The sequence below is a fragment of the Haliaeetus albicilla genome, chromosome 14 (genome assembly GCF_947461875.1).
Source record: "Haliaeetus albicilla chromosome 14, bHalAlb1.1, whole genome shotgun sequence".
Taxonomy (NCBI): domain Eukaryota; kingdom Metazoa; phylum Chordata; class Aves; order Accipitriformes; family Accipitridae; genus Haliaeetus; species Haliaeetus albicilla.
The window spans coordinates 17,109,477-17,130,397 of NC_091496.1; the positions used below are offsets into that span (position 1 = coordinate 17,109,477).

General features: G+C 42.7%; 1 protein-coding gene across 2 annotated transcripts; it reads left to right on the forward strand.

Annotated features, from left to right (window-relative positions):
* Nucleotides 1-697: 697 nt before the first annotated feature.
* On the forward strand, nucleotides 698-13,834 carry TRMU (tRNA mitochondrial 2-thiouridylase). 2 transcript variants are annotated; one of them, XM_069801885.1, is made up of 11 exons: nucleotides 698-809; nucleotides 1,303-1,468; nucleotides 3,737-3,843; nucleotides 4,398-4,520; nucleotides 6,325-6,497; nucleotides 8,009-8,062; nucleotides 8,610-8,676; nucleotides 9,539-9,639; nucleotides 10,707-10,851; nucleotides 11,100-11,182; nucleotides 12,063-13,834. In XM_069801885.1, the coding sequence occupies exons 1-11, from the start codon at nucleotides 725-727 to the stop codon at nucleotides 12,207-12,209; spliced, it is 1,251 nt and encodes a 416-aa protein (XP_069657986.1). In that variant the 5' UTR covers nucleotides 698-724; the 3' UTR covers nucleotides 12,210-13,834. The 2 variants fall into 2 exon arrangements, with proteins under 2 accessions (XP_069657986.1, XP_069657987.1); XM_069801886.1 differs by having other exon boundaries at nucleotides 710-816.
* Nucleotides 13,835-20,921: the final 7,087 nt, after the last annotated feature.

The following is a 20,921-nucleotide window of genomic DNA, read 5'->3' on the forward strand; positions in this document are numbered from 1 at the left end:
ACTAAGAGCCGAATTCCAGCCTTCAAGGTGCAAGTCAGTTGCTCAAATATCCAGAGGTGCTTGGAGCGGGGTTCGTGCAGGATGCTGCCTGGGGCACAGCGCTCGGGGAGGCTGCACTGCTCTGTGGTAGCAGCTGGAGCCAGGTGGAGTAACCTTTGGTTCATTAAGTGATAATGAACTCGAAGCGATTAAGTGGAGACTGTAACGTTTTCTTCTGGGGCTTCCTTTGTGCGATTCGAGGGGCCGAGTCCTGTCGCTCATGGGCAGCCGGAGGGCTCTCGCTTAGGGTACGTGTTTGAGGGTTCTGGTTGGCCTGACAGGGGGAGGCTTGTGGGCCAGAAAGCTCTTCTGGTTTTCTCCGCCTTTCCGGCTGGTTTAACAACGCATCAACAGGGTACTCCCGGCTTCCCTGCGGGGAGGGGCGCAGGCCGGCTGCGCGGCACCGAGTCAGGCAGCGGAGGGTGGAAAACCCCGGCAGCGCTCGCTGGTACGTGCCTTTAACAGCGAGCAGGCGGCAAACGCAGGCGCTCCCGCCCCCTGGGGAGCTGCCGCCTTAACCGAAGAGGGCTGTCGCCCGCCCGGCTCCGGCTCCGGCTCCGGCTCCGGCTCCGGTTCGGCGCCGGAACCCCCGAGGGCAGCCGCGTTTCCCCCGAGCGCCGTTGGGCGCCGGGCCGCGGCCGCCGGAGAAGAGGGGCGGGCGGGCGGAAGCGGCGGGGCGGGGGCCATGCTGGCGGCGGGGCGCCGGGTGGCCTGCGCCGTCTCCGGCGGGGTGGACAGCGCCGTGGCCGCCCTGCTGCTGCGCCGCCGAGGTGGGGGGTGAGGGCGGCGGGGCCGGGGGCTGTCCTCCCCTCCCCTCCCCTCCCCCTCACCCTCACGCCTGCCCTCCCCTCACGCCTGCCCTCTCGGCCCTCTCGCCCGGCCCGGCGCGGCCCGGCCGGCTCCTCCCCGCGCTCCGCCGCCTCCTGCGGCCGGTGGAGCGGCCCCACCTCGGGCAGGGCCCGGGCAGGCCCCGCGGAGAGCCGGGCACCTCGGCGGGCGGCAGGCGGGGACGGGGTGGGCGGAACTCGGGGTTATGAAATACCGTCGTGTTGGGTTGCTGGAGGAGGTTGGGTTTATGTTGGCTAAAGCAAAAAAAAAGGTCATACAAGAACTGTACTATAGAACTTCACAGGATACTTGCTTAGCACAGGACTGCTCACATCTTCTGAAAGAAGTGGTTACATACACAAGTCTTGAAACACAGGTTTTGGGTCGAGGCTGTAGGAGTTTGACTTCATAAGTCGTTCTTACCTTCATTTGTAGGCTACCAGGTGACGGGTGTCTTTATGAAGAACTGGGACCCTCTGGATGAACAAGGAGCTTGCTCCATTGACAGAGATTGCGAAGATGCTTACCGGGTTTGTCAGAAGCTCGATATTCCTTTTCACCAGGTTTCCTACGTGAAAGAATATTGGAATGAAGTATTCAGGTAGAAACACGTTTAAAATAGATGGCCTTTCAGTATATTAGTATAGTACTATGTTGCTGTGAAAAGCGAGGACGGACAGATAATGGGCAAAGGTGATTTATTGCGGTATTGTCAGTACAAAGAGAAAGTGCTGAAGGCTCTTAAATATGGGAGGAATTTTTTTTTCTCTCATTGATAGTTAAGATCAGAATGTATGTGTTGGTTTTAATAGGTTTGTTATTTTTGAAATTAATAGGTGCTTTCTCCCTAGATTATAAGTGTCTAGCAGTTGCTTTGTTGCAGCTCATTTCTTCTGCTTCCCACATACTGTCCCAATCTTATTGCAGCGTGAGAAAAAGTACTTAGTGGGGTGCTATTACTGTCAGTTTGTGTAATTTATGCAGTGCGTTTTACATTAAATTAATATGTACTGAATCCAGTTTACCACAAAGTGATCATGAACTAGCCTTGCTTCTTTAAACTTCTAACAAATTTGAAACTGTTCTCTAAAGAGAGTGTCCAGATTTTCTGTGACTTTGTTCCACTTAAAGGGAAGAAAATTCTGCATAGAAAAGCTGAGAGCTTTTCTTGGGAGGCAGGAGGAGAGGGGAAGTATTGGTATAACAACATAATTTCTCTGTTACTTACTCAGCATAAGTACGTAAAAGTCATTCCCTGATCTTCATCTTCTCCCTCTAAGTAGTGCTGTTGTTACCTTGTCTTAGAAGAAACTGAGGAATAACCTAGTTGTGGTACTTCTACATCATGGTGAAATGACATCAGGTTGAGCAGAAGACTTTTGTACAGTCAGTGGGGAAAACAGCCCTGTTCTGGGAAAGTTCACTCCATTTTTTCCTCTCGGTGTGAGAGAATGAATAAATGTTATCAAAACTCTTGGAGGTGGAAGGAGTCTGTAGATGACAGTGAATCAAAGAGTGTAGAAGATCAGCTTTTCTTCTGCTTCTCCTCGTTTATTAGTACAGTGTTCCCAGACAATCTGTTGCAAGTATATTTGCTTGTTTCAGAATCTTTTTTTCTTTACTGTCATCACTGAGCTTGAATTTACTCCTCCTCTGGAGTCTCTCTTTAAAGGGTCATTCATCAAAACCCACCTTTTATCAAGAGGACTTTCCCAGGTCTTATCTTACCCATAGTCTGTGCAAAGTCCGTTTTGCATTTTTACATCAGAGAGATTCAGTAGGCATCCTTCATTGCCTTTTCTGCAGTTCTGTGCTTTAGCGAACTGACGTGAGCCTGGCTTTACACTGACTTTTTTATAAAACTTTCAGTGTGCTTTTGCAGTATTTACAAAGGAGTAGTGTGTTATCATCAGAGTACAGTGCTGAGCCAGTGAGAGGGAAGCAGCTCTGGGTGGACCCAGGTGATTTAATTATTAGTATAAATTGTTAAATTCAGAACTGTTAAAAAGTAGTTGGACAAAATAAAAGATGTGTTGCTTTATTTTCTCTTTATGAAGGTAAAGTATAACATGGTAAGGAAGAAGCAATTGATTCTGTTTCAGATGGTGAAGAGTAAAACCTGGTAGTGGGGTTGCTGGTGTTCTTTTAAGTACAGTTCAGGATCCTTTTCCAGTCCATGTCCTCAGTTCCTCTTGACTTGAGTGACTACTGAGGATAAGCAAAATAAGGCAGGGATCAGGCCTTTTGATATCTCGGTGCGTCACTGTATGCTAGTTTAATTTCATTAGTTATTATTTCAGTGTTTTAAAGCAAATAATGCTAAGTGCTTTAGTTATGCAACAGTGTAAAAGTACAGCATGACTTTGAGAAACTGCTTGGATTTCTTGAAGGAGAAAGAAAAAGACAGGAAAACATCTCTATAAAATTAAGCCCCATGACTGCTTGTGGTGGTGTTATTGTAGATTAAGTTACTGTCCTTTCAGCTGAGACACAGTTAACTCCTGGTGTGTGCTCCACTGCACTGTCACTTTGAAAAATGTGTTCTTTAGTTCTGAAAGTAAGTATTTCATAAGAGATGAGTAGGGAGTGCTCAGTGGGTAGTCATGTCTCCCCTGAGGGAACATTAATTTAATAAAATAAGGTTACAAGGTTGTGAGTGATCATTTGACCATGTCCTCAGTGCACTTTGGAGAAAATCTTCCAAGCTTTGTTTTTACAGGTTAAAATCTATTGGGTATTTTATTTCTTACATAAAATGCCTAGTATGACTGAGTCTCAAGTTCTCATGTTTAAACAGATCGACCAGTCTTGGATAGTATTATGTAGTGTTAATATTGTCTATATATACATTTGAATCTTTATTTTACAGTGACCTCTTAAAAGAGTATGAATTGGGAAGGACTCCTAATCCTGATATTGTGTGTAACAAACACATCAAATTCAACTACTTTCTTCATTATGCTATGGATAACCTTGGTAAGGCATTTTCAAGTGTGTCAGTGCAGCATGTGTGCTGTGGAAGTGCTTAAAGGATACAAACTCTTGAAAAGGTGGGGAAAAACATGAATTCGTATGCATGCCTAATGCACATATCTCTGTGGCAGTATTTCAGTATTTGCAAAGTATTTATTTTTAAGTTTGCTTTTACGTATAGAATCATAGAATGGTTTGGTTTGGAAGGGACCTTTAAAGGTCATCTACTTCTAACCCCCCTGCTATGGGCAGGGTTATCTTCCACTAGATTAGGTTGCTGCTATGTAGGAGCACATTTAATTCAGGGACGTATATTGACCTGAGTATTAGGTTTTGCATTTGTATGTGGTCCTTAAAGGACAAAAGCACAAGTTCTAGCATGCCAATGAAAAGTATACATTATTTATGTAGCAGGAGTATGATTATCATCAGTATAAGACTTCCATAGGTTTTCTTCCTTCGTTGCTTCCTGTTTTTTTCCTAGATGTTTATATTGCTGTTTTAAACTGTGAATTTCATGTATGTGCCTTTGTGTTTTGGGTTTTTTTTCTTGATAGGAGCAGATGCAATTGCTACTGGGCATTATGCTAGGACCTCACTAGAGGATGAGGAAGTGTTTCAACAGAAGCATATCAAAAGACCACAAAGGCTTTTCAGAAACCGTTTTGAAGTTAGAAATAGTAAGTGGTTTCTTCATTGCATATTTCACCCTGGATGTGAAAGAGAAATTTAAATTATATTTGGTGTTTCAGAATCAGAGAAGTTTGTTACCTTACATGCAATGACTACCATTTAAACTCCAGCCTTTGTAGAAGACTGATTGGGCAAAACAGGGGATTTACATTACTGAAAATTACCCTGACTAGTCAGGTATTACATTTTCTATTTTAAAAGTTCTAATCCAGGTCCAGCGGTAAGAATAAGCATTTCAGGAGTAATCAATATTCTGGAGGAGCCATAATGTGGATTAAAGAGACAGGGCTATCTTCTATACCCTGCAGAAGTATTTCAAGAAATCTTCATCTAGTATTTCCATGATTTACGTAAAAATTTGTTTATATGTTTCTTCTATTTTAGGGAATGTATTCTTTGGCTATTTAGTTTATAGTATTGATGGACCTCATCATGGGGATATGCTTAAGTGTAATTTTAGAATTAAGGCTTTGAAATGTTAAAATTAGTAACTTACTTTACTACAGTAGTTGGACTGTATTTTATTTTACTGGAAAAAAAATCAGGTTTTCATTCAGTAGTTCAACTATTCTGCCTTATTTCTCTGTTCTCCTATAGAAGCCTGGTTTTCCCAGGCAGATCAAGGTTGTGTGTACACTGCCATTGAAAAGTTTTTAAGGCTACAATTCTCAGGTCAGCAAAGGTATGAGTAGCAGTAGTGCTGGTTTTGCTCTTCACTTAAATAGTGTGCCAGTGGTTGATCTCTGCACTGCAGTGGTTCTCTTGTTATCAGTACCAGAGCCAGCTTGATTAATGCTGTTTTGGGTATGTCTCTGCATGGCACCATCACAGCTTGGATGGCAATGTAGAAATTTCCCAAATAGCTCTGCAGTGGGCTGTAATGCAGTAAAGTAACTCGGATGAAGCTCTGACGTATAATGAGAAATGCAGTATACCCGAAGGGAAAGGGGACTTGCAAACTACCACTATGCAAAGCTGCCAAGGTGATGTTTTTGTGTTACAGCTTCCTGGTTTTCATTTGTTTGTTCTGGACTCAAAGGGGTTTATTTGTTACTTTATTTTAATATAATTTCCAGAAAGTTGTAGTATTTTGTGATGTTTTAAGCAGGCTTCCTGCCCCGTTATTGGGATTTTGTATTATTAGTTTTGACTGAACTACTGGCCTGTAGTTAGTGTTCCTTTGGGTCAAGAAACAGATCAGCAGAGTTTGTACCACATCAGAGCTATTAGCTCTTAAAGAGAGTGGACAGAACATGACTGAAAAACTATACCATTTTTATTTCATCTGGGCAATCAGGAGACTTAATCTATTTTAAAGAATAAATTCAAACTCTTCTCTCCTGAGTATTGGGAATAACTCTACTGATTGTTCAAATCATTGATTTATAGTAGTGTCATTTCATGGTAAAACCGAATGTTTTTTTTTTTAAGAAAAGTATACTCTAAGATATTTGACTGTTCATTCTCTCTTTCACGTGAAATGTGAAGCTGTTTTTATATTTCATGTTGTTGATGTTCTTGCCGGTGACTTGCAGTATTGTAATAGATGAGGCAATGTAAGACTTTGTAAGATTCTGTGTTGTAGAAAATCAGAATCCTTTTAGATCTTTTTAGTGGTGAGAAGATACCCAAACATTTTCAATTAGATTTGGAAAAACCTGAAAAATGCTGGTTTTAACATGTGTTTGGAAAGAATAAAACTAAATGTTTGTTTTCATACAAAATACTAAAGGAAGTTGAACTATTAGAGGGGGTTATGCTGAAATGCTTTATGTCTTCTGCACTTTGCAGCTGTGAAACTCCTTCAAGGGGCTGACCTCTTTAAGGACCAGACCTTCTTTCTCAGTCAGATCTCGCAGGACGCTTTGAGGAAAACCATTTTCCCATTAGGGGATTTAACAAAAAACTTTGTAAAGAAGATAGCAGCAGAACATGGCCTTCATCATGTGCTAAAGAAAAAAGAGGCATGGTAACACTTAAACTCTTTGGATTTGTATTTCTCTCTAAAATGGACTTTCCTGAACTTTTTGAACTTTAATCTCTGACAGCTCAGCTGTTTCTGAGCACTGTAATAGAATAGCTTGGGAAGCAGTTTTATAGCTGTCTACTTGCTTAAAAATACTTTATGAGCTTGTGGTTAGTTGTGTATTTTAGCTTGCAGATAATTTGTCTACCATTGTATCTCAGAAGAACTAAGGCGAAGGTCAATGTGGTAGGATACTGTGAGCCTTAAGGAAAGCATTCTTTACTACAGCAGGTGAGAAGCCTTTGGTCTTTATTTTCCGTAGGTTATAAAGGCTTCCTCACTATAATTGTTTTTCAATATGTCTTTATAGAAATTGGATCATACTGTTTTTCCACAGTTACTTTTTAAAATAAAAAGTTCTGTTTTCCTGGCTGAGAAATAACACTTCATGGGTTGATCCTAAAAAAAAAAGATGCAGGCAGCAATTGTATTGCTGATGCTATCTTGATCACTTTTAATGTTTATATTCATCCACCATAAATGGTTGTTTAAATGATTGTTTGAAGAATGTAGGCAGTAACTGAAAGGAAAAGGAAATCCTATTTGTTTATGGAGGGTTTGTTTTCAAGAGACATACCATTAGTATATAATTTGTGTTAGTTTTGTACTTTAATCTGAAAGAGACTTCTGTTTTTAATATACGTACAATGTAGTCACCAAGATTAATGTGTTTATTGAACATGTGTTCTATTTTCTATTATTTCTCTTCTGTACTTATGGCTTTCGCTGATGCTGTATAGAATTAGTTTACATATGTTGGAGCAGGTGTTGTGATTTTGCTTATTTTATGAGACGTCTAGCATAGTTTGGGATACATAGGGAAGAAAAATCCATCCTGGACAGATTATTAATAGACATCATTAATAGATTATTAATAGACATTGAGTACTGCATTCAGCTCTGGAACTCCCAACGTAAGAAGGACATGGACCTGTTGGAGCGAGTCCAGAGGAGGGCCACAAAGCTGATCAGATGGCTGGAGCACCTCTCCTGTGAAGACAGGCTGAGAGAGTTGGGGTTGTTCAGTCTGGAGAAGAGAAGGCTCCGGGGAGAGCTTATAGCAGCCTTCCAGTGCCTAAAGGGGGCCTACAAGAAAGCTGGAGAGGGACTTTTTACAAGGGCCTGTAGTGACAGGACAAGGGGTAATGGCTTTAAACTGAAAGAGGGTAGAGTTAGATTAGATGTAAGGAAGAAGCTCTTTACTGTGAGGGTGGTGAGGCACTGGCACAGATTGCCCAGAGAGGCTGTGGATGCCCCATCCCTGGAAGTGTTCAAGGCCAGGTTGGATGGGGCTTTTGAGCAACCTGGTCCAGTGGAAGGTGTCCCTGCCCGTGGCAGGGCGGTTGGAACTAGATGATCTTTAAGGTCCCTTCCAACCCAAACCATTCTGTGATTATTTCAAATGTGTTTCTCTGCTTTTATGGATTCAGTACCATGTTTTCTTTTCAGAGTATGGGAGTCTGTTTCATTGGTGAAAGAAACTTTGAAAATTTCCTTCTTGAGGTGAGTAACATTAAATCTATGACAATCTTTATGTTCTGTTCTGATTTTCAGTAGTAATTTGTAACACTGTCTATGGAAAAATCTCTTGACAGCTTGTGGCCCACACTAAGTTGCAATTGTCCCATTTCCCCTTGCAGTCCCAAGCCTACCCAGAAGCTAATGCCAACCGCCTGTAGGAAGTAGCTTGTCCCTCTACCAGCAAGCAGTCATGTTCTGTAGCAAAAGGAATGTGTGAACTCACACTCCTATACCTGCCAGGCTCTGACAAGTGCTTGGGATGTGAGAGAGGCAACTGGCTGAATCCTGCTGTCCCCTGGCGTAAGTGAGGATGGGGGAGTGAAGCCCAGAATTACTGGTAATAGGGACTGCCCTTCCTACTTTTCTCTCTAAAGCAGCATCAGGGAAGAGGCAGTAAACTGCTTGGGCAGAGTTTGCCTGTTGAAAAGCTATTTTCCAACTTCATGAGAATGTAGTGACAGAACCTGAAATATGCTGGGAGGTTTTTTGGGCCATCTTCTGACTTAAACAATCTCTTCCTATTTGGTAGTATTTAGAACCTCAACCAGGTAACTTTGTCTCCGTTGAAGATAAGAAGGTGATGGGAACACACAAAGGTAATTGGCTAATCCACCTTAACTGCTTTTAGATAAATGGAACAATACTGCTTATATTTGGAGGGACAAATTTTGTGGAATTCCAAACTCATCTACAGGTTTTTCCCAGTTTGCTAACTCTAATAATCATGGAAAACTTGCTTTATACAATAGTAGAGCCTTGAACTACAACTGATTCTTGCTTATTTGTTCCATGTTGCAAGAAAGTAAATGATAATTATTATTGATACTAAGTGATTGTTAATTTAATACTGAGACGATTGTTTATGTAATTTTTTCACAATTATTGTGCTTTGGTTCCAGATTCTTTAGTATCTAAACTTTGCAGAAAAAATACACCATGCACCTCAGTGATACACAGTAGGACATTGCCAAACATGGGCAGCTTACCTTTTCCTTTCCTTCTGTGTGTCCTTCCTTTGCTCTTTCTTCAGTTCTAGCTGCCAGAACTTAGTTCCTCTCACAAATAATGTATGGAAGTAGGATGTTCTACTACTACATAAAAGTAAGGGAAGCTGGTAAGACTGAGTGGTAGCAAAACCACGAATCGAAGCTAAAATAAAGAAATGTTTGTCTTTTTATAAACTGTAAGAATACCACAATTGAAATGGATTAGTTTGAAACATGTGCTTCAGGTACAGGTGAAAACTTTCAAGTAGATGTTAGTTTAGTTTGTAATTGGCAGGCTTCTCTGAGGCAACTTGATTTGTTATTATTTGTTTAGTTGATATGTTATTCTTTGTTTAGTTGGTTCATTATTCTTTGCTTAGTGGTAGAGTTTTAGGGAAGTGATTTTAATGTATTTTTCTGAAAGTAAAAGATTAAAGGTTGCTAGCAGCATTACATTTTCATGTTTCTTTAGGTTGGTTCCTCTACACAATAGGCCAGAGGGCTAGACTAGCAGGCCTGAAGGATGCTTGGTTCGTTGTAGACAAAGATGTCAGCACCGGAGATGTCTTTGTGGTGAGTTAATTAACACTGGTATTGCAAATGACTAATGCAGGCATTTTGTGACTCCCGCTGTACGGAATGTGTTTCTAACCTAGGCAGAATTTTTGGCTTTCCTCTTGAGGGAAACAAGAACCAACTAGTGCAGCATCAGCAGATTTGAAACATCTTGTCCAAACTGGCTTTTCTTGAGTAAAAAATTGTTTTAGATTTTGGCATAGAACTTTTTCAAACAAAGGGCAAATACTGAAAAGAATCAGCCAATCTACTGAGCTCATTTTCTACTTTAAAACATGAGGTTTTTATTGTAGTTATTATGGCACAGTATATAAAATGTGTGTTATTTTGTTTTACTGTGTGTTGCTACTTTCTTTTTCTAGTAAAAGGAGTAGTAGCCAGTAATACAGTTTTATCATTTTGAAAACTGAGGCAGAATATATGTAATACTGTGAAATCATTGGTGTCTTAATGACTAGTCATGTGAGATGACTGGGAGCTCTGCAGCTTGCTAGCATTGTTAATGTTTCTGGCTGTTCATGCAGTTGTTATTCTTATTTGATACTGATGTGAGTATAATGCGGTGTTCTGCTACTTGTTGATGTGCCTGGGGGGGGAAAATCATAATCAAAAGACAGTTGAGAGGAAACAGGGAGGACAACTAAGAATTATTTTTTTAATGCTCTACGGTAAGGTTGTGTGTGTGCAACGCCTTTGTTGGGGAGGTGTTGAGTTGAGACATTGGTGAAGAGGGAGGTAGCACCTTGTAGTAGGATAAGGAGGGCAGTAGACATCTGAACTCACCCTGAAGAAGGCAGAAATATGATTGGAGAAAAAAAGAATACAAGAAGGAACGTGATTGAGATTTAGAACACTGACAAATAATTCAGGCTTGCTTTAGCCTATTTTTTTCATTAAAGGCTTTCACCTGGAAGCTGATTAAGTGCTAATGAATGCTTGCTTTCTTACTCATTTTGCCTTCATTTTGATATGGCTTGATGCTTCTTCTATATTTCATGCTTTACTTCACAAGTTATACACTCTCTGGCAAAAACATTAGCATTAAATAAACCTTGTGTTTTAAGGCACCATCAACAGATCACCCTGCTCTGTACAGAGATCTATTGCGGACAAACCGAGTGCACTGGATAGCAGAGGAGCCTCCTGTAGAGCTCATTAGAGATAAAATGATGGAATGTCATTTCAGGTTTCGGCACCAGATGGCATTGGGTAATCAAACCTTGTTTTGTTTTTTTTGTTTTACTTAGTTTGTGAAACTGTGGTAGTGTGTTCAGTGTAGTTTTGCAGAAATAGTTGAAATGTTTTGGCTTGCCTTTCTGTTTCTGTAGTGTCTTTATAAAACAATTCTGTGTAGTAGTATCTTGACTTATATGTGTTTAACCTAATTATGAAGGTTTTTCTTTTTTAATGTGAACTTAAGGATTAACTAGCAGGTGTTTGGTCATTTTCTGCTTTAGTCCCTTGTGTGCTGACTCTAAACCAAGATGGGAGTGTGTGGGTGACGCTAGTGAAGCCAGCAAGAGCTATCGCACCTGGGCAGGTAAGTTATTAGAAGTGGTTTTCTTTCCTTTTTTGTGTGTTTTGGCTTATCTGGCTAATAAAACAAGGTAGTGTTCTTATTAGCTGGAGCAAAATAATCAATTTATTTGCATGTGAGAGCAGTTAGCTCCATTTTGACTATTCATCAACTATTTTGAAGGAGATTGTTTCTAGTTCTAAATGGTCTGTTGCTATCCATATAGCCTGAGAAACTGGCTTACAAGTTTTAGAAATACATGAAAATATCTCTGGTAATCAGTTGTATATGCAGAAATGGAATCTGTTGTTGTCTTCAAGAAGTAGATTTAACAAGGCATTAGTTTGGTAATTGGCTGCTTAATATGGTTTTAATGTTCAAATTTCTTTAGTGAGGATCTGTGTCCAGTGAATTTCATTGTCCTGGAACAGTACTGAGAAAAGGGGACTGTGTAAGGATGCCTTTTAACACGGCTAATGCAAAGGTACTCCATCACATCGAAAACCAGTGGTTCTTGAACTTTTTCTGTATGCCCACTCCCAGCATATGTTCTACCCTCCCTCTCCCTCCCCAAAACTTGGGGGCCCATGGGACGCATGAGAAGACAAATTGTCAGAGCTGTTTGTAACAGAGAGATGCACTTAAGAGAAGTGATCTGAGCTGAGAAGATGAAGTTCACAGTGGAATTTCCCCTTACATGCTTATATTTACACTCATGTGAGCCAACAGATCCTAAGAGGGTTTTTTCCTTTTTTTGTTTTGTTTTGTTGTTTTTTTTGAGAATTGGTCAGAACAAATATAAATGAATACATTCATTGTCCAGCATGTCTTGAGCAAAGGCTGCAGTTTCTCACCGTGCCGTTTGCTGCTGCTGAAAAGACTCTTCCTGTGTTTTATCTCCTAGTTTGCCGTGTTCTACAAGGGTGACGAGTGCTTGGGCAGTGGGAAGATCTTAAGGATGGGCCCATCAGTGTACACCATGCAACAGGGCAAAAACCGACAGGAGGGTCCAAAGAAGGAAGAGATTGACAAGATAGAACCAGCAACGTAACACATGGGTTTGTTTATTGAAGGACTTTGGAGAATTTGCTGCCTGAGAATAATAAAACCAATAATAAATGTATTTTTTGTTGATCTGTATGTTCTGAAGGTCAGTTGACCATCGAGTCCCAGCTCTTGACTGTTAGCAGTGAACAGGTTTAAAACTAAAGCCAGTTTGGTACAATTTTACTGGACTAGATGGTGATATTTATGTTAATAGGTATCAAGGGATGTCTTAAAGTTGCTCTGTAATAGTTATGCATACAAGAATTTTAACATTAAAATCATGTCTGAAATCATAAATCTATCTTGTATGCGTGAAATACTTTTTTTTTTTTCCTTGAAGATACCTGTCCCTAGGTAAAGTACATATGTTATTTTACAGTAAATGTATGTTTGTGCTTTGAACTCTGAAAGAGGAATGAATGATACTGAAGTTCAGTATTTTGAATGAACTCCAAGCAACAGATATTTATTTTTCATTTTATATAGTTTTATAAGAAATGCTTTGGATTCTTAAGCTGTATTAAGTAGTGGCTTCAGATGTTTACATAATTCAGAATTACAAATCTAGAGGTGTAAAACCAGTCTTGATTGTTAATTTATTTCACAGAACTGACTAAGTTTTTGTTAACTGCTGAGGGCAGAAGCTGTTTGGTTTGTCTCCTGGAGAAGAGAATGCAACGTTGGGCTTCAGAAAAACACACATTTGTATGCATTGCCTTATTATGTAGCCAACTTAATATAGACCCAATAATAATTGGATCTTGCCATGTGTCAAAATGGAGTGGTATTAGGAAGAGCTGAATACCCGTGTCCAAATTATCTACATTTATAACGATTGGGTGCATACTGAGGACACCCTAAGCTTATAATAAAACTCTGCTACAGCAAGTCAACAAAAATAAATTCCTGTCTTCAATATGGTAATAGAAGGTAACTGTCCTTAAAGTACAGCTGTACAGGTGCAGGGCTTTCCAGATGAGTGTGGAGTTTTGAGATTTGCATCCAATTTGGGTGGTAGGAAAGCTGTACCATGAATAGATAGTTCAGCAGATCTGAAGGCTTGGATTACATGTACATCCTTTGTTGTTGTCTTAGTATATTCTAAGAATTCCTTTCATTTCTTCTGGTAAGAAAAGTAAAAGGTAGTCTTTTCCAAGTGTGGAAGTAAAAGGGGGAGAAGACACTCTTCAGTGTCTACCTGCTAGTCTGGCAAAGTTAAACACACAGTTCAGGAAGCCCTATGGAAAAAACCTAGAGTGTTAAAATCTTATGTATTTGTTTGACATTACAGTAGATCTGCTTGAGAGGGGAAAAAAGCCATCCTTTTTCACTGGTGCCAAAATCAATTCAATTTAAAAGTCTGTCTTCAGAGTGTCTATCCTTGCACAGGTTAACTGTAAAGACTATATATGCTTCATGTCAACTCCTGTGATTTGTGTTAGGTTAGTTGTGTTACGGGTCCTGGTCATGACTTTTATATGGTTTTCCTAATGTTTTCCTTATCTTTCCTGAAGCTTTTGTCTTTGCAAAATGTGGAATTAATTACTGAGGAGTTAATGCTCCACATTGTCCTCATCTGAGTTTTCCAGTAAATATCCCAATTAAAATCTTCACAAATGTTTTGCGTTATACTAGTGTGTTGTTTATTATTACTTCATCTCTCAATGCTCAGGTATGTTTGTTGTTTGATACTGTACTGGTAGAGGTAGGTTCGACTGTGAGGACATGAAAAAGGACATAGCCATTTCTGTGTTTTCAAAATTCTTTTAAAATTCACAGAATTGCAGATGTTGGCAAGGACGTCTGGAGATCATCTAGTCCAGCTCCACTGCTCAAAGCAGGGGCAACTAGAGCAGGTTGCTTGGGGTGGTGGTGTCAGGTTTTGAGTATCTCCAAGGATGGAGACTCCACAACCTGTACTGATAAGATCCCCCTGAGCCTTCTCTTCTCAAGGCTCAACAGCCCCAGCTCTCTCAGCTTCTCCTTGTGTGACAGATGCTCCAGTCCCCCCTCATCAGCTCTTCCATATCTGTGTCAGGAAGTTATCAGCACTCCAGAGACCTCCTGGACTGCTTGTGCCTTTTAGTGTTGTCCCTCCAGCACGTATCAGCGGTTTAAGTCCTCCATGAGGACCAGGGCCTACAACCACGAGGCTTCTTCCAGTTGTCGTTCTTCCTGATCACACAGCCCGTAGCAGACACCTACAGCAGTGTCACCCATGTAGGTCGCCTGGCTGATCCTAACCCACATGCTTTCAGCTGGCTTATTGTCCACCCCCAGCCAGAGCTGCGTGCTGTCCTGCTGCTCCCTCACAGCCACGATGACTCCCCCACCTGCCCAGCCCATCCTTCCTGAAGATCCTGCACCCATCCGTGGCAGCACTTTGGCTGTGTGACCTGTCGCCCTGTGTCTGTGATCCCAGTGTGATCAACCCGTGCAACTGCACGCAGACCTGTTAACTCCTCTTGCGTGTTCCCCACGCTGTGTGCGTAGCATACAGGCACCTCGGAGGGGCATCTGGAAAGGTCCCTCCTGCCTGTTGTTTTCAAGGTCTCTCCTGCCTGGATCACCCTGCTGCCTTAGCTTGCCAACCCAGTCCACACCTGGGTCTCCCCACGCCATCCTGGATTGCAGTGCCTGGTGAGCAGCAAACACCCCTAGACACCAGGTTGGGTCAGTAGCTGAAGCTTCTGTCCCGTGGCAGGGAGCATCCCGCTGCTGTCGCACCGCCTGTCCCCCCTTCAGTATGGTGGCGGGTTTGAGCTCTCAAGGCCACAGGGTTTCAGGGAAGATCCAGTTAATCTCCCTCCATCACCTCTGCTGTGGCCCAGGCTGCTGGCCTCCTGCCGCGGCTCAAGGTGACACAGACCCTCCACCAGTGCCCACCTCTTGCAGGCAAGGTGCCCAGCTCCACCGGGCCTGGGGGGCTGCACCCTCCCTCAGGAGCTTGGTCTGAGTGAGTGAGGTCACTGTTAACATTTCCTCGTTCTTCAAAAGAATGCGAGTTACTGGTTTTTAAAGTCTTGAAGTTGCTGAGTAGATACTGTTGTGGTTGCCACCACCTGGAAGTGAAAGTCAGATCTTTAGAGTTGGTAAATGACTGCAGAACCAGTGACACCCTGACGGGTAATTTTGTTTAGCTTAAAGCTCTGTTTGACACTAGTAGTTTCCAACCGTTAACATTTCTCTTGTATAATGAGTTCTTACCTCCCTTTAACGTTCGTGTTTCTACCAGGCAGTGTTTCCTTTCCTATGTGCCTCCAAGGATTTAAATGCCTACGTTCTTTTGGCTCTAAAACTCCAAACTTTAGGTATTGTATAGCCACCTGTGACCCCTGGACTTACTGAAGTGTCCACAAGGTAAGTTCTCAGAGCTGCTTACGATGTCTGTTTCTGGGCCTGCCCAAAACCACTGAAATCACATCAGCCTGGGGACACGGAGGTAATAAACTCTGCTTGGAGCTCAGATTGAAGATCTGTACAACGAGTTCCCATTGTCCTGGTTTTAAACTCGCTTGCTCTTAGACAGTCTTTTGAACCTGCTCCACAAAAGTTTACTAGGCAAAAAACCTACTTGGTAAATTTGAATAGGCTTTGCCAGAACAACAAAAACATCCCACAATAATTTTGATAAACTTGCTATTTTTTTGCAAGGAAACGTTCATCCTGCCCTACAGGCTTAGTAGTTACTTGTGGTTTTCTGGGTGTGAGCATTACTTCAGTGACGGGTGGAGCTGCTGGCTGGTTTGAGCTCTGCTTTACCGCCTGGGTAAAGCGTTGGTGGCTACGAGCACGGTGAGAAAGCACCTAACTCCAGGGGATGGCTCATTCAAGCGGGGGTGTGTGTGTGTGTGTGTGTGTGTGTGTGTGTGTCCTTGAGGCCTGAATGCATTTCCTTAACCTTTGAAGAGAAAAGGACTTTTTTCACCCTTCCTCAGCTTTTTTTTTTTTTTTTAATCCCCTATCAGGTGGGTTTGCTTTTTGTAAATCCCATTCTGTGGACAAATTGTCCCCGTGCATTATCCCTGGGAAGGCTTTGCTGCTGGATTGCTGGTACAATGCTGGGCACATCCTGAGCCCAGGTGACTCGGGGTGCTTGCTTGGCTAAGGCACAGTCGGTGCAGAAGTCATAAGTGCTTTTAACATCGTTATGGTGAATTTAGGAGCTCTGGCAACAAGATCCCAGGTTTGCTGAGAGCTGCTGAGCCAGTGCCTCATAGCAGGAAAGTTTAGCCACTGCTGCTTGTAGCGTAGCTGGCATGGGGCACAACGAGTGTCTGCTACAGCTCCTGTAGGACAGAGGCTTTTTAAAAAAATTCTCCACTTCCCTCTTTAAACATCTTCAAATCTGAATACAGCAGCAATCCAGGATGGCTAATGCAGAAAATTCATAAGCTAACATGCTGCTCTTCAATCAAGACCTCTCTAGCAATGCTCTCAATTCACTTTTGAGGCTCAGGGACTTGGATTTTATCATCAGAGGTGAACCTCATTGTTCTACTGAAGAAACCTCGTCTGAGGAAGAAGTCAGTATGGACAGTGTTTGGTTAGTAGAGACTCATTGTCTGAGAAGGATGGAGGCTTCTTCTCAGCTTTGGTGCAGCTTAGCCTCTTGCCATGATGATGAAAAAAGACCTTTGACATGATAAAGTAATTGCTACTGTTGCTCCCAGTGAATCTCACCATACTGCTGGGAGCTAGGAATCAGTAGACATTTGCGAAATTCAAATTACAAATAGCTTCTTGCATGGGACGTTTTACAACAGGTTGCACATGTCTAGCAACATGAAGCTTGCGTGTTTAAAACAGCATTTCCAAATAGCTTGTACTGTTCAGAGGGGGTGGTATGTTTCTCCTTCCATCCCATGTGTTTCACCTGGGTAAAGATCTTAACTACTGACTTCCTGCATGAGATCCTCTTGTGCATAGGGTCTTCAGCAAGGGGAATTTTATCCTGTCCTGCTCAGGGACACAGCTTCTCAGGGGAGTCCAGCAGAGAAGTCTATAGTGGCACATTTCTACCACTGGATCTGGCTGCTACATACAAGATGAGCAGCACCATCACCATTTCTGACTGTGTTTGTAAAGAGGACAGTGGTTTCGGTAACACCAGTCCCACCTGGCCGGCGTGCGGTAGTGTTGCGTTAAGAAGCGCTGCCTGAATCCCAGGTCCCAGCCTGGCCTGCGGCTTGCAGCCCAGCCCGCACCATCACGAAATGGTTGTGAAAGTGCATGGTGGCACAGCTGTAATAGCTTGGAAATGTGGAAGTAAAAGAGCGAGGTGGGAGTGGAGGTCGGTGCCTGGGGTCGGGCAGCCACGCTCCCCGCGAGGGACCACCACTGCCAGAGTGTCTGTCATGCAGCCTTTGCCAGGGCTGCAATTTGGCCAAGGTTTGGCTTGAACTGGGTAAGAGCAGGCTGACTGGCAGGTGAATCTTCTTTTTTTTCCTCTACTGCAGAAGATCAGCTTTGACATGCTTTTTAAAATTCATTGGCTTTTCACTTTTTTTGTCATTTTTCTCCCACTTTGGGCAAGAAATTGCAAGCAGGTGATTTCACTTTCAAGATGTCATTAAGCTTTTCAGGTCTTGAAGTATTTGGTTTCAAAGAGTCAAGTGAATAACTATTTAAAAAGAGAAGGACTTTTCCCTTCCAAAGTAGAGAACATGGTAACAAGAATTGGATTGTGTAACTGAAAAACAGCAGCTCATGTCAGATAAAGGCTGGGTCCAAATTGAAATCTCTGGTGTACCCTGTGAATATGTTTGAAGCCTGTATTGCTGAATGTATAATGGCTGAAAAATTGCACTCTGAGTGCAGCCTTATTCCAAAAGTGTTTCTGTAAAACCTGTTTTAATTGCTCTCCTGGTTTTGTTCTTTCTCAGCAGCATCCCTGCCTCCAGCTGGTCCTGCAGAGCTGGAGGACAGGGGTGATCCCCATGCAAGGAAAGCAGGGTTGTCCTCTGATTCTTTTTTGACCCTGATAGTTTCTTTGGAGAGGTGAGACGTTGCATAGGTATTGTGAAAGGCTTCATTCACACTGTGGCAGCTTGGTATTTATGGTCTGGCAGTAAAAACATTGGCTCTTAGTGTTCACATCAGCTTGTAGGATTGAAAGAACCTTTCATCCTCCTGCTTCAAAATTAAGTGTTCACGTGCTTTCTCTCTGTAGCTGCAAACCGCAAGGAAAAAAGCTGATGTTGTTTTTATGAAGCCTTTATTTTTCTTTTTAGAATAGATCTATCTTTTCAGCATACTTACAAGCAAAAAGTATTTTGGATTCAACATTTAAGTTTGTACATATGCATATTGCCATTCAGCCCCTGTGGACAAGGCTGAGCCCTCCTTGGGAGCTGGGAGATGATTGTGTGCAGCCACCTGTGCTGACTCATCCCTGCAGTCAATGGGACAGGACTGGAGTGAAAATTCACAGCACAGCCTCTACTGCCTGGATTTCAGGGTCGTGCCATTTCAGATGTAAAGTTACAACTTTCTCTTCCACCTTTATTCCCAAACCAGAATTTTCAAATCTCTTTGTCCAAAAAACCCCCTTTCAACTTGGAGACAGGAGGGTCCGGCGAGGGTCTCTGCTGTCCCTTCTCTACTTGGGAAGGTGTTGGGTTCTGCAGCCAGAGATGGCAGAACAAGGTGGAGGGATCTCTGTGTCACCAAACAGCTCCGAGTCAGGCCATGGCAAGCAAGCAGTACCATCTGCTCTGCAGCAATGCCTTCTTCAAGCTGGATCCCCTCTAGAAGATGGAGCACATACATAATATGGAGAGTGCACAGCAAAGTGAGTCTCCTGGGTGACTCCTTTATCAGTCACATTTGTGGTACTAGGCCCCCCCCCCCAAAAAAGGCTGAGGTTTCACCACAGATGTAAGCCAGTCTCAGTGGGAACTGCCACCAGAGATGAAGCCCTTCCACCTCCTGCCTGCTGGTCCCGATACTAATGAACATTTCAGCTTCTCTGGAGGTCTGGTGAGCTGGAAGCCAGGAAGAAGCTTCTGAAGGCAAGAGGCTGTTCAAGGGAAGAGGACAAATGTGGAAAGCTGATGTGGAGTGAGGCTACGGTGAAAACATTGTATGTGGGCTGGGGAGGTTGGAGCCAACTGATCTATCAGTAAGGAGAAGCACGGATCAGAGAAAGTCAGGTTGAAACTGCAGATTTCTCTGAATGCCTTAGATGCTGGTTTCTTTAAATAAATCCAGATTGTCTAATTTCTCCAAGCAAAGAAAGATCAACAGCCCTGACTACTACCAAGGCCAAAAAACCTCCCCAAACCAGGTAAGCAAACAAAACAGATTTGTTTTCCATGTAAGAAACAGGGAGAAAAATGGATGAGGGGCTAGGTACTGGCCTGAAAAAATGTGGGTGTTATAAACATTGTGGAAGCATGCACAGTTGGGAGACAATGATGCCAGTAGGTGAAGAGGATGTCCCACTGATGAGGAACATACTTGCAACCATGACAGTTTATGATTAGCATTTCAAAAATGCTTCCTCTGCATTTATGTGTATTTACATGCTTTAATGAATTAAACACAGTGAAATTACCTATCATAAATGCGATAATCATCCCAATGTGGAACGCTCCGATGATGCAGCCAAGTGGTGTGCCATTTCCAGCTTCAGCACCAGGAGGCACCAGGACATCACGTTCATCCCTCCCAACCCTGGACGACATTGTTGGGAGGTGGTGGCTATAGGAAGAGCAATTAATGCATCCATAATTGTGAAGTTTCCCCCTTCTTTTAGCTTTTTGCTGAACCAATACACTGGAAGAATTGTCACTTGGTGGGTTTGCTCAAGGCAGGGATAAAGCCGCACTGTCATTTCAGCACGCTGATGAGCCAGCTAAGAAGCAGCAGCCTTTTAAAGCCAAACTCCCATTGGGGCTGGGCAGTGATCATGGTACGAGTCAGGCAGACGACAGCCTGGCAGCAGGGCAAACACATGCTTTTTATTTAGAGTTCAGGTCCTGCCTGTCCTCCATCCCCTGCACCATGCCGTGCTGGTCATTCGCTTTCGTGGTCACTCTTAAACTTCATCTAGCTCTTGAATGGCTGGAGGTAAAAAGAAGGGGGTTAGGGTTTTTTGAGAACTAACACCAGATTCTTACACTTATTTGGGTGTGTGAGGGGTCTGATGAGCACTAACTTCTGGGTTTAGTTTGCTGAATCTCCAGAATTTTTTTCTTCTCTAAAATGTCTTGCATTTTACTAAATGTATAGCATCAGCTAGAGAAACTTGAGAATGGAAAAAGTCAATGGACTCCTTATTCTATGCAATTTTACAGCATATAGAGTAATTTCTTCAATACAAAAGAGCTTCAGACTCTGAAAGTTTTAAGGTCCTAGAAACAATGAAATACAGGGGGAGATTCCCTTAATCGGACCCTACCTGGAGAAATAAGATTTTTCCCGGGCGACTGCCCTGCTCCAGACTTGATAATTCAGTGGCACCATTCCCATTCAGTAGCACCAACTTTAGAGGACGCTGCCAGGAAAACACCAGCCTTGTAATTAGAGCACATCAGTTCCTGTGGGGAAAAGCAACAGGAGATCTCCTTCCAGCAAAAAGTTTCATCAGGACTGCTCCGTCCTGGATTTCTCCAGTAGTGCTGTGGAGGCTTATGATGGAAATTCCTCTGGTGCTTTGCATTCCTGCAGGGCTTCTGCATTTGTGTCTCTGGGGTCGCAATGAGCTGGATGT